General features: G+C 48.8%; 1 protein-coding gene across 3 annotated transcripts in view; it reads left to right on the top strand.

Annotated features, from left to right (window-relative positions):
* The window catches only part of PCDH19 (protocadherin 19), a 56,695-nt gene extending 44,025 nt beyond the window's left edge, over positions 1-12,670 (top strand). For 2 of the 3 annotated variants that reach the window (XM_027465007.3, XM_027465010.3), the window contains exon 5: positions 7,985-12,670. In XM_027465007.3, the coding sequence (XP_027320808.1) occupies positions 7,985-8,556 (572 nt within the window). In that variant the 3' untranslated portion in view covers positions 8,557-12,670. Of the gene's footprint in view, positions 1-7,729; positions 7,959-7,984 lie in introns of those variants that run through there. The other variant, XM_027465012.3, reaches the window with a different exon arrangement.
* The last annotated feature ends 1,221 nt before the right edge of the window (positions 12,671-13,891 follow it).

Here is a 13,891-nt window from a genome sequence, read left to right on the forward strand (position 1 = left end):
TGTGAGTTTCCAGTAGGCAGACAGTTAAATATTCTATTGAAATCCTCTTTTGATTATTTAGATAATAATGAAGTTTATGCATGTCCTTGAGAAATCTGGGGAAAGGCAGTTGTTTTATGCTAAGCATGCAGAGATGTGTTTAATCTTGATAATAGGAGTAAATTATGTATCAGCGTTTATAACCTCAGCTCCTTCATTTCTCACTCGTTCCGTGGAAGTACCAGAAGCCTCTGAAGGCAGCAAGATCCGCGTGGGGCTGGCTGTGCAGGAGGAGGGGCAGGCACGGTCCTTGCCCTGCGAGCTGCTGTGACACCAGCCCCAGGTGCCTGCTGCCAAGCGGGGAGGGGATTTGAACCCCCTGGTTTTAGGGCTGCGGTTCTGACCACTCACCCAGCGCATCCCTATGTTAACAGCAGGTGCCTTGTCCCGGCTGCATGCGTGCAGGGGGAGGATGAGGGTGAAGATGCAGATGAGGATGAGGATGCAGGTGTCTTGTTTGACTCCCTGCTGGCTTGGAGAGGTGCTGGAGAAGGCTACGATAGCCATTGCCCAGGAGCCTCTCAGCTGGCGCAAAGTGGTACAGCTGCACTGAAGCCAGTGAAACTGCTTGGGTTTGTGCTGGCCCCACTCTGCGACAGGTACAAGCAGCTGGGAATTGCTTCTTATCATCCCCAGCTGTAATTTCTGTTTTGCTGGATTTTTATCAGAATCGTCAAGTAGCTATTTTCTGAACGACACCTAATTTTGAATGGGATGCGGTAATAATTTGATTCATTGTTGCCATTGGAATTTGGATGCGTGGCTGGTATTGCATTACCCCGAGACAGACTATTTGAATTTGTCTGCTTCAGATTTGACAATAGCAGAGAAAAGTAACCTTTGGATTAATTTGCTTTAGCAACTAAAGTCCCATTAAATGGAAGGCAGCTGGTGTCAAAGGCATAAATGGAGACAAAGTTTTGCTCCCAATTGTGGGAAATGTGTTTAAACAGACTAGAAATGTTTCCATCTCTGCAGGGTATAATATACTCAAATGGTTACATTAACATGAAAAAAATATAAGAAAGAGTGTATTTAGGACAATCCCTCTGTATCCAGTGTTAATGAAATTGAATTCCAGTAATGAAGTCAAAGGGTTGTATTCTTCACTCGGTGCACGCAGTACAGTAACTTCCATTAGCATTAATGGGAGCTGTGCATATGAATTACGGAGCCATAATGGTTAGAGATGGAAAAGGTCTATCGGATCCTGGAGTGCTTTCCTCTCTAAGGACCGGATCCTGCTCGCTCTGTTCTCGTATGCAGCCTGATGGCTCAGCGAGGATGTTAATGAGCCCTGTATTGAATACCCCAGCTGATGCGTAAATAGCGGAGTTTCAGAGGTAAAATCCCTGCCACTCAGGGGCCAGCACAAGCTCTATGGACCACTTAAGTCCCCAGAAAAGGATTAATTGGAGTTTAAATGGTGTGTTCTGCCGGCCCTCTGAACGGGAATTAATTTTACCGTGTGAATGAGGTGGGGATTGGCCCGCAGTCCTGGGTAAAGGGGGGCAGCCAGCATTAAATTATATCCTAGCCCATACCTTAAGGGTCTGGCTCTGCTGTACTATGTAGCACGGCCAAAAAATAGCTCCTCTTGCTTTGGGTGAGCGCTCCCCTTCCCATAGCACTGTACGCATCCAAAAGGCTTCAGTGAGCCTGGGAGGTGGTTTTCTGGAGAAAATATTTTGCATCGAATCTATTAGCCATGCAGCATGTAGTTAGAGAGGCACCGCAGGTGCACCAGCGTGCCAATCTTCATTCATTGCACAGGCACCGTGCTGCAGAAGTCAGGGCATTACTGACGGTGGCACGGAGCAGGGGATGGAGGTGGATGGGCCAACCCCCCACTGGTGTAAATCAGGGGGGGCCCTCGACGCTTCCTGGGGCTGTGTCCACCTGCAGCAGGTGGGAGGGAGCCCCGTTATGTCTCTGTGGGCCGTTACACAGATGCTGCCCAGGAACCCCATTCAGATGTGCGTTCTTATCAGCAGTTGCATAATGAATTAATCTATTTCGTATCCCTTGTTTCATTAAAATAATTCCTCACGGCATTATCTTTGTCCAAGCACCATTGACCTCCAATGCCGGGACAGACAATCCAGGATTAAAAATACATTTTTTTAGCTCACATAAATCCCAAGTAATGGTGAAAGATAGAAAAAGAAAGGCTCCTCGTTGCGGTAAAGAGCATTTGTCACTGTCCCTAGTTATTAGTATCCTCTGAGCATTGTACAAGGGAAGCCGCGACAGGATTACATTTCTGCATAGACTGGAGGTTTCTTATTAGGAAAGGCGAAGAAAGCCTGGTAAAAGCCCACAGGTCAAAAACACAATACACTATTTCCCACCTCTTGTTTCTTGATATTATGCTATTACAAGAGATAAGGGAGAGGTGCAGAGTCTTAATTTACAAGCAAATGATGAACCCTGGCTGGGGACTGTTTGCATATTGCTTGAGCTTATTAGTGGTGGGGCTGGGGCACGGTGCTCGCACCGTGCTGCGGGCAGTGCCTGGGCTTGTGCCCCACGTTCTCTGCATGGGACAGGAGCTCGAGCTGCATCCCTGCCTGCCAGCTGCCCCTCACACAGCCGTGCAGGGCAGGGCAGCTGCAAACAGCGGGCTTTCCTGCGGCACGCAGCTTCCCGAGAGAGGCAGCGAGCTGCAGCACAGCGCCGTGGGCAGGGCTCGCGCTTCGTGGTGTGCTGCTCGGAGAAAATGAAGGTGCCGGAGTTGAAAAGAAACCCCAAAGTAAATGGGAGATGGGTGTTAAATAATGCAGTTGCGCATTGTCCATGAAAGATGGCTAACCGTGAGTAAACATCAACAGCAATGTTTGATCCCTTCATGTTTACTATTTATTCATATTTATTATTCATAAATTCCGTCACAAATGTTAGGCCTGCACCCCAGTGAGACATTTGCATTTTATTTTGTGTTTTTTTTTCCCTAGTTTTGTGAACTGAGATTTAATGATTTGCTTTTCCACATAGTTCCCATGCTTACTCTCCCTTCTTGTTTCAGGAAGAGATTTCTAACATGGAAAAGTGATATTTGAATAGATTCCCCTAAGGCAATCAATTTACTTTTAATTTGTCTGGAACTAAGCTTTTCTTTGTTGCAATGAGAAAGGATTGAAACTGCTGTAAAATTTATTAGCTTCCAGGAAGATTTTGAAATGAATTTTTTAATGATCGTGCTGTTTGCTGTACCCAGAAGCAGTGTCATCGTGATTACAGTATAATCATATGGTTGCCGAAGACGCACCGAAATGCGGAGATAAAGCCGTGTGTCCGTGGCAGGGTACTGCTGGTCATGGCCACGGCAGTGCAGGGACCCGTCTGCCGCTGCTGTTCCCATCTCCTTACACCTGGGTTGTGGTTTGGGGCTGTTCAGCTCAGGCTGGGCTCCCCCTCTGCCTCCCCGCCTCACACAGCACAAGCAGGTCCCGCTCTTCTGCCACGCGATCTTTCTTATTTTTCATTTTCAAGCAACTCCTCCGCTGCTTTTCCTTGCTCCCCATGTAATAGCACAAATGAGCTCCGCTTACTCACCTCTGCAAACCTGCTCTGACATGGATTGGATTGAACTGAGCGTCTGTTTGAAAATGGAAACTCCAGGGACTATTGTCATCGCCCAAATTGCACCTTAGATTGTATAACAGCACATGTCATCTGGCCATTTATCAGGAATATTACATTCCCAGGCACTTGCACCTCAGTACGATTTAACTTTGTCTCTTTGGCCAGCGCTGAGATTCCTCTGCAGATAATTCAATTGCTCTGAGAGCTGAATGGGCTCCTTTCAAACCGGTTTCATGTTGCAGGCCGTGGAGCGAGTTCAGGTACAGAGCCTTTGAATAGGAAACTGAAAGCATTTGTAGATGCAGGATGTTCATTAACCCTTCCTTTGAACTGCGAGAGGCCCCGTGCCCGGAGGAGCTGGAAGCTGTGCTGCTCCCTGCACATGCACAGCCCCGTCCTCTGTCCCTCAGGCACTGCTGGAGTCCTCTGGCCCCGGGTCCCCTGGGCTGCCCGTGGGCAAGCTGCGGGTGGCAGCTGTCCCACTGCATCCTTCTGCAGCTGCTGCCCAGCTCTGACCCGCCGGCAGCACTGGGTTAGCTGCTGCACATCGCTCCTTGCCTTGGTGGAGGTCCCCTGAGGCACTGGCAGAGATGGTTTGAAATCTGGAGCTCAACACGGGTTTTGCTGTACTTGTTGAGGAGCGTATTAATTCCAGAGGTGGCAGTTGGTTTTGTTTTATTTCATATTTGCTGTGTGAGAGCTTGTGTTTAGCAATGATACATCTTCTGTGCCAAGTCTGGCTTCAAGATAACTGCTCACCTTATGGCAAGGCTTCTGTCAGGATGTTTTGCACCCGGGGAATCATTTTAAAAGCAGCCCTGGCTCAAGGTGATGTGACTTGAGTTTGTGGATTTGCTCTGGGTGAAGGCAAGAGTTGCTGAGAAATGGACACTGTCCTGCCTTGCTGCTGCAGGACCTGCAGCTGACACAAACCAGACACAGCCACCACCCATGAGATGGCACTTGCCCATGGAGCTGTGCCTGGTTGACCTGTCCAGCCTGTACACAACAAAGCATCCACGCAGCCTGATTTAGAGTAAGACTTCCCTCCCGGCATGCACATCTCGTACTCAGCTCCTTAGCAAGTCCAGCCCTGGCTTCAGGCAACTAGCACTCAAGCCCTGAGTGCACCCATTGTTTCCTCCTGCCAGGCCCCAGGGGCAATATTCACGCCAGCTTGCTAAGCCCTCTGCCGTCCTGCGTCCGGCACGGATGTGGGAAGCTGCCAGTTCTGGCTGCCTGCCATTTGTCATGTCGTACGTGATGCGGTGGTTATTACCTGGGCTTTGCTCCTTGCATTAGGAACATTTTTTTAGTGCAGACAATAACAGTCGTATTGACTAGGGCAGGTTTAGAGCTGTAGAAGAATTTCCTGTCCTCCTATTTCCGATTGTTAAAGAAGAAAAAGAAAGACAGAATAGAGCAATAAAGAGCCCGTGAACGCGTACAGGTGTCCTGGGTGCCGTTACGGCTGGGTGAGTCAGACCTGTCTGCAAAGGGCAGCCTGAGGGGCCCTGCCCAGCAGCTTTGTGCCTGCCCATGCCTGGGGCAGCAGCTGCTCTTGCTCTCCAGTGCGTGTCCTGCAGCTGCTGGAGACAGATGCCAGAGGAGTCCAAACCTCTCCAAGCTGCCTTCTTTGGAGCCATGATAGCAGAAGAGTGGTGCAGTGGTTACATGTATTGACAGGGCATGCTTATAGCTTATAGGGCATGCTTATGGCATACAAATAGTATTTTATATGAACTACAGGGTTAACAAGGAAATCCGGGGCTAGGTGAAGGTCCTCTTTTAGCTAGGGAGAAGCAACTGCTGTTTAGAGCCCTGCGCTGGTCTCTGGCATCTGCTGCCAGCTCAGGGCTGGTCTGGGGAGCCCAAACATACGTTGTCCCTGGGAGCAGAGAGGTTTCAGGCTCTGGGATGGGGTCTCTGCAGAATGAAGCTGAGGCGTGTAATGGGGACAGACGCGGGGAGGCAAAATGTGCTGTGGAGCTACTTGTCTTCATGTCTTTGAATGGGTGGTGACCAACTGCTGCTGGTGCAACTAGCAGACAAGCTTCGTGGTGTCCAGAGCAGTTCGTCTCCCAGGCAGATAGTCACTGCACCAACAGTCTTTAGTAAAACCACCCTTAAAGCTCAGGTCACTTTGTTGGATTTGAGCAATATCTACTTGAACTGAAGCAACTGGTGAAGCTTTTGATTTCTTTTTAACTGTAAAATGTGTCAGCTTAGAATAAATGGCTCAAGGCAAAACAAACCCACTTGCACTCTGCCCAGGGTGAGGTTTGCCTTCATCGTGGTGGCCGCGTGTACATGTGGAGCTGAGCTGTGATGCTGGGCCAGGGAGGTGAGAACCATTGGCTCGCCCCATGCGTTCCCGTGCTGGACCAGGCAGCCCAGCATGTGCCCCAATCCAGCATTTTATAGTAGCAGAGAAACTGAAGTGATGCGTGCTCCAGCACCGCGCCCAAGGTCACACAGCACAATAAATCAGTGTCTCATCTGGGATGAGAACCCAAGATATTTCTGTACCCCCTCCAGCCATTACCAAGTCCTCTGCTATCACAGCCAGACTACACAACTTTGTATGCCTGTAGCACCCTTTTGAAGTTAAGCTGTGGATAAATAGGCAGACAGCAACACTTTCTGGGCAATTTTCTTTTTTTATTTTGCTCAAGTACTTGAAAGTAACAGAATCAAAGTATAAGAGCATTGGCTTTCAGATCTTGGTGCAGGTTGTTCTGCATGTAAGGCTCAGAGCACCTTTCTCAAAAGCTGCTGTAAAGGAGACTACCGAGACCCAGACCTCCTGCACAGCCACCCGGCACTGCGCTTCGCACCACCGGGTAGCTGCTCTGATGTAGAGAAAGAGCTAATGTTTTGCCCATAGATTTCCAATTAATTGGCTTCTTCTCCTTTAAAAAAAAATCCCTTTTTTTGAGGTCTGCCTTTTACTCGTTTATTCTCTGTAAGTGTTAAGCTGCTCATATTTTGGTGCATTGTGTTATGTGCTGAGAATTTTTATCAGCCGCCCTAGTGCTAGAATGTGGTGGAAATACCAATGTGTCTGAGGAGCTGAGGTTATACACACAGATGTACAAAGCATCGAAATGAACTGTTTTCAGACGGACAGGAAGCAGACCAAGGCTGAGTCTGCACCTTCACAGGGCTCAATCTATCAAACCGACACCAACTGGGTGCGTTCTTGTGTTGTTAATAGCATTAATTCTTCAACACTGCTTTGCTGCTTTACGCGTATATAGATTACGACAGGAAGGAGCTGCATCTTTGCCTGTGAGAAGCTTGTGCTTTATGAGGGCTATCTGCAATTACAAGTTCTTATCGAGTGAAGGGAAAGCTGAAGTCGTAAGCTGAGATTGAAAAGGAGCCAGCAGTGCACAATGTTCGGTGGCAGCCACGGTCTAGTGCTCAGCAAAGGCTTGGGAAGTTGAAACTCCTGGATTTGATTTTCAGCGTTGCACTTGGTCGAGCCCCTCTGTTTCTCTGGGTCTGTCTGTCCATCCGTGATGGAGCACGGCACCTCCCAAGCCGGCAGGGGATGGGGCAGTACTCTGGGGACAGCTGGCCACCTGTGGCAGGGGCAACGTGGGGCATGAGGCTTTGCATCTCCTGCTGCTGAGAGCCATGCTTGGCTGCTCTCAGACCAGGGCAGGAGAGGTCCTTGGAAAGAGTGAAATACTATTCCATATTTCAGCCCTATAAAGTGGTGTTGGGACAGCCCTAAGTCGAGAGAAGGGATCTTTATTACTCTCGTATGAATAAAGACCCAGCGCTGGAATGACACATTTAATCTTCAGTGGAGTGGGCAGTCTTGTAGATTTATAAAGGCTCTGTTGTGTGGGAGGCCAGCGGGGATTAAGCAAAAAGTTAAAACGCACAAACACACACAAGAAAGAAAGCACCCCCTTCCCTCCGCTCGCTTCCCCCCTCACCAACAAGCCAAGCTTAAATGTCATGTCAAACTGCACTTAAAGCACAGTGGGTTTTAGCGTCGGTTACTAAAACCAGAAACTGCTGACAGCGCGCAGCCCGACATGTGGCACAAACCCGTTTTAATTTATCTGCCGCCGTAACTCGCTTCCCCCAGGTTTCAGGTCTGGCAGCGGCAGCAGATGACACACAACCTGTTGGAAATTGAACTCCAGTCTTCAGAGCAGCAAAGAAATGGCAGGAAAAATCCCTCTTCCCAGCACCGCTTTAAACATGATGGCTATTTGCTGTAAAATGGCGAATGTTTAGGCAGGAGCCGTGGGCAGTGCCGGGAGCGGTGGCGGCACCGGGACACACGGGGCTGGGGGCCGTGCTCGCCCGCTTCATACAGCCTTGTGTTTTCTCCACGCAGATCAGAGCGAAGGATTTCATTGCAGGGAAGAGTGCCGCATCCTGGGCCACTCGGACCGGTGCTGGATGCCCCGCAGCGCCGTGCCCAGCCGCGCCAAGTCCCCCGAGCACGGCAGGAACGTCATCGCCCTCTCCATAGAGGCGACGGCAGTGGACGCGGAGCCTTACGCAGACTGTAGCGCCAAAAGGACCTTCGCCACCTTCGGCAAGGAGGGCGGCGAGCCGCCGGCCGAGGAGCGGGCCGGCAACCCCAAAGGCAAAAGAACGGTGGAGCCGGCCGCCGGCAGCCCCAAGGTGAGCGGCGCCGTCCGCGAGGCGGGCAATGGCTGCGAGGCCGCCAGCCCCGTCACCTCGCCCCTGCACCTGAAGAGCCCCGCAGCCTACGGCGGCCTGCCCTGCCCCGCCGGCCGCGGGCCGCAGCCCCCGGCGAACACTGGCCCTGCCCGGCCCGCGGAGGCAGAGCCCAGGGGGGCGGACAGCGAGGGCGGCCTGCAGGAGGGCAACCCGCTGCTGCAGGACCGCAGGGAGAAGGACTCGCCGGCGGCCAGGAGACTGAGGGACATCGTCCTCTGAGCAGCGCCCGGCTGCTGGAGGGGCCAGGCAGCATGCCCGGCGTGGGTTGTTTTTATCGCTTACCAATGGTTCACAGATCGCTGTATTTAAAAGCTTTCCCTAAATGTATTGTTTATAAATGAAGCTGTTGTTAATGTGACAATCCCACTTGTTTCAACAGGCGGCAGGGGTGTTCAGCAGGGCGACTTAGCGCGTTTTCCTTTCGCCGGGAGGTGGCAGAGGGCAGGGGCAGAGGTGAGGCCCAGTCTGCCCGTGGCAATGCTAGGCGTCACTGCTCTTGGGTTTATATATTTTTGTACCTCAGAACTAACACAAATCTCCATTCTGCTTAAGAACCCAATTCCAAGTTCTTTATTCGGTCACCATTTTGTAGTCTAGGCAAAGCAATGGCCATTTCTCGCATATGACTTGAAAATTACAGGTCAGTGAGTTTTAATATTCACCCCACACAAGGCTGCTTCTATCTGAAGATGTTGCTATTTTGCTATGGACACCCCTGCATTTATGAATCCTTTTGCTGTCACATGCTTATCTGTACTATTATCGTATTTGATATTGCAAATTACTGTATGTCTAGTGATGGCAAAAGGCTTTCAAGTTTAAAAAAAACAAACAAGCAAACAATCACAGTCGTCATACCGAAACCTTGGGGAACCTGCAGTTTCCAGACCCAGTGGAGCAAGTGCTTTTTCCAGTCCCCACCATCCATCCCCTGCAGCTTCCACCTGCTCTCTCAGGGCAGGATGTTACAGGAAGGCATTCTGGGGAAAATCCTGCCTGAATTGCAACTGTCAGATGCACTGTGCAGAACTTTATCCCTTATCTATTTCTTTTGCATAACTTCCAGGCAATGCATGGAAAGTTTTTTTTCCAGAAGTTTCTTTATTTTAGTTCCCAGATTTAGACATGCCCTGTCTCTAGTCATTTCAAAGTCAAAGTGATGGAATTATTTAAGAGATCTAAATTACCTTCTCAATTAGACACACACTTCCAAGTCAGCATTTCCCAGTTGTGATTATGCTAAGTGTGTGTGTATGTATGTCATCATGGCATGGATTTTAGACTGTTCTGATTTCTTTTTATCCCTGCATCATGAATAAGTATGGAGTGAGCAATAGCAATGTTAATTTAGGGGCAGACAGGTGATATGTAACAACACTACTAATTCAATTAATGTGCCTTCTTAATGGAGAAAAAATTAAAGCAATTCATTATTTTTTCTCATAATTAAGGACTTTTTTTTGTGTGGGTACAAATTTACTCATATAAAATTGATTTAAAAATTGAGCTACTTTAATAGCCATTTTGTAGAAGGGAGAGAGAGAAAGGGTTTCACAGCTCTCTGCTCTCTTGCAGTGATAATTCCTCAGTGAGGTATGAGTAAGGTAGGAGGATTTCAGTTAGTGTATTATTGTTATTAACCCTTCACTTGACAGATTTTCCTACCCTAAATAATATTTCATAGAATTTAAAATTGATTATGGGAGGGAAAATATATAGCTCTTGCCAATGTTTGCTGTACCAGCAAGTTGAAATTAGTGGTTTCTAGAGAAATAGTCTTTCTAGGTCTACATATCATGATAAAATATTTGTTACTTTGATTTATTTAAATTAAAAATGTCAACAAGAAAACAAGCTCCAGTCATTATTGTCCTCAAAATAAAATAAGCTCAAGTAATTTGTTTCTTCAGGGTGAATTGATACTGCCTGAAGTTTTAGCAATTCTGAGATAGGTCCGCAGTCAGTGTATTCCCCATGCCACTTGATAGGGCCAGGAATTTGGAAGGAACCAACAAAAAAAGGTCATCTAATGAAATTTGTGATGCTTCCCTCTCGTGTTATTACTACCTCATTCAGATCAAATCCTGTGCATTAATGTGATGTCATGTATCCCTCCTAAAAGTGAACCAGGGATTTTCCTCTCTGTTCTGGAGTTTGAGCCCATTTTTAAGGGATATGTTATTTTGTTGTTTCCTGCCTGCGTACTGTACTGCTGTCTTTTTTTTATTATTATTATTATTGTTTTTTACAAATGTGTGTGTTATTATAACACAAGCAGCAGAAGAAATGGACTAGCTTGGGGCTGTTAAAGCTACTGGATTTTCTGTAACTATTAGGCTGGGTTTATTCTGATATTACCTGTTTTTGTCAGCTCTGCTGGACTTTCTTTGGGGAAAATCCATGTATGATTTTGCTGAGCAAAAGAACCTACTTGACACCCATCTGTCCCTTCTGTAGAAACTGTCCCCCACCTTCAGTCATTGTCCCCCCAGTCACCCTATGGGGCCACGGAGAGACCCCGCACCTCCATCTGGGAGCAGGATGGGACAGGTGCCCCCAGCTAACCCCAGCCCCCATCACAGGCACAGGGACAGGGAGCGCAGTCCCCTCCACCCCATTCTCCCCATCACTCTCCCCACCTGCCTCCAGCTCCTGAAAAGCGCTGGCCGTTAATTTGTGCTGAGCCTTGCCCTCTGCCTGCGGAGCTGCCACCACCAGCCCAGCGATTTTGGATGAAAAATAGATGCTAACTGAAAAGGAAGAAAGAAAGAAAAAAAAAACAGAAACATTTCTCTAATTTACCCAGAGGAAACGTTCCTTGCCACTCTGAATAAAAGCACAGCCGAGAAGGGATGCGAAATAATTCTGTATTAAAAGGGGGCATTAAAGAGGTCAGTAAGCCCTTATGCCTCCAAGAAAATCGTTTAAACAACAGTTTTGCCTGGGCTGACCCATGCCGCAGCTGGGGACACCAAGCGAGGGGCCCTTCCCTGACACGTCCTTGCTGCGCAGGATGAGGCACCTCCGCTCCACCTCCCCTTCCCTCTTCTGAATATTTTGCTATTTCTGTCGCTGTTCCTCTGTGTCACTTGAGATGAGCTCAGGGCTGCTGGGCAAATCACAGCCTATCTTGGTTTTTTAATAGTTGCATCAAAACTGGCCATGCAAAAACATAAAGGCTGCAGGGTGGGCGATTTTTGGGAGGGGTTCCAGACCTAATTAGTGCTTTTTTAATAACTCAAACCTGTCCTCAGATTTGGTTTAGGAAAATGCGCTTGGATCTGTTGGTTTCCTTCAGGCAAACTTGCTCTGCTCCCCTGGTTCTTCAGGGGAGCAGCACCCATTTATGATTCTCTACCGAGCATGACGAGGACCTGGTCTGGTGCAGCCCATGCGATGTCCCCATGGCCCCTCACGTCACCTTCTGATGGTCTGAGTGTACCTTCCCTGCGAGGGCACGTGGCTGTGTGGAAGAGCAGCAGGGGGCTGGGGGGTGGTTGATGGCTGAAAAAAAAATCCCTGAGTGCCTGGCACGTTGTCCCGATGAGGCTGTTGCCGTTCCCTGTTTGTCGTGAAGCTGGAGGTGGCCTGTGGATCACATGTCGTGCAGAAGTGAATTTTTCTTTTCTTTTTTCAAATAGGAAACAAGTTGCTTTTGTAAAGAACACAATGTCTGATTAATATGTTGAAATTATTCTTGGGGAAAAAAAAAAATCTAATTATGAATGGAAACACATTTGTCTGTCATTGGGGAGAATTGATGATCTTGTTGCTACTGCTGCTTTCGCAGCTATAGGTAATCTTTTACCCAACCTAGGAGCTGCGCTTACCTTGGGAGAGAAGCCCGGCCGACTCCACTGCGAGCACTGCTGAGATGGATCCTCTATCAGCATCAGCTGATGTTCAGCTGATCTAAGCTGGGATATAATCTTTAAACACAAAGAGCTGACCTAACGCAAACTGCTTTTCAGCAACCAATACCTCCTTGCACTATTCCAACGTGAACGAAGTGAGTTGCAGGTGTCACGCCTGCCGGCGGCGCATTTCCCAGAGCAGGAGGAGCAGCTGGTGGCACCGTCACTGCGCGCCTGCCCGCAGACGGCAGGGCTGCAGTGGGACTTAGTGCGGTACGTCTCATCATGGTGTCTCCGTTGCTGATTATATGAAGAAATAAATTGTTGTATATGCTGATATGTATGTTATGTACATTTTCACAGTGATTGAATCATTGTAAACAACAAAATGGAAAAAAAAAAAAAAAGAACCACCATTCTGTCTATTTTATGAAGATGATAAAGCAGCTTTATTAAATTATTACGATTCTGTTTCAAAATGGTGTACCTGCCACATTGTTTTTTTTTTTTAGCTGATGAGAACTTTGTTTTCCACCTAAATGTGACTTTCTTTTCTCTGCTTTGAGCATCTAATGCATTTTAGTATTAAAGCAATTATTGAATAAAACGGAAAGTAAGTGTTTGGTTAAATACGCCTAAGTGGGTTTGCTTTGATGGGCTGAAGGTGCTGGTCTTGCAGAAGTCAGAACAAGCCCAGATGGCTGTGTGGTCCAAGGGTGCTAGCACAGCCCCTTCCCCATGTGCTTCTCTCAGGGCTTTCTGGCTTTTGCATCCACGAGGCTGCAAACTGCGGGCAGAGCTTTCCTGACCCCTAGGAGGGGTTGTCCCCACTGACCCCAGGGGTGCCTGGGGTGGGCAGGACCTGAGCTCCATGCAGCTCCTGCCATGGCAGAGCCTCTCTGCTCTCCCCTGGTCACTTTTCATGAAGCCAGGCAGAGGGGCAGGCACGGGTAGGAAACACCGCCAACACGCACTTTTCTTTCCACTGAGGCACAGTAGAGAGGAAAAGAGCTATTTTCCCCGCATTTCAGGAGGGCACTTTGGAGGCTCTGGGGAGATGGTGAGGAGCATCCACTTGCTCTGAATTAATGGCCTATTAATAGACCGCTCTTCCATGAGTGTCTGAGTGCTTTGCGGAGAGCAGGGGCGAATGCCCTCCCCTAACGGCCTCTGCTCAGTGGCTCGGCCAAGGAGATGTGAAGGTGGCACGGGGACAGAAGCAGTGGACTGGGAGGGAGCCCCTGCAGGGTGGGGGGGCTTCTCCATGCGCAGGTGGGAACCTGGAGCATGTTCAAATGACAGTAAAAGTAATGAGTTAAAAAATGGTGTATCTGGACAGCTTTACCTTGGAAGACAGCAGAGGTAACAGGTTGTAACAACAGCAGCCACCGCTGGTTGCACCCTTGTCAGTGAGTCATTGGGCAGGTGGGTGAGCGGAGGCATTAAGGAGATAAAGGCAGGCTGTGCAGGCACAGTAATTCATGACTTGCAGTCTCTGGGCTGTTGTAGGAGGTGGAAAAATGCTCCGGTGATGGGAGGGCCCAGCACTGGTGCTGTGCTGGCACTGTGGGCTCATCTTGCAGGTAGGACCCAAGCCTTCTGGGGGAATGGCCCTCAGGAGCTGCCTTTGAGCAGCACTGGGAGGCTGGGGACATTCCCCTCAAAGCATCCCGGACCAGCCCTTGCCCAACTCACTGGCA

This window comes from Anas platyrhynchos, chromosome 10 (assembly GCF_047663525.1).
Source record: "Anas platyrhynchos isolate ZD024472 breed Pekin duck chromosome 10, IASCAAS_PekinDuck_T2T, whole genome shotgun sequence".
Lineage (NCBI taxonomy): Eukaryota > Metazoa > Chordata > Aves > Anseriformes > Anatidae > Anas > Anas platyrhynchos.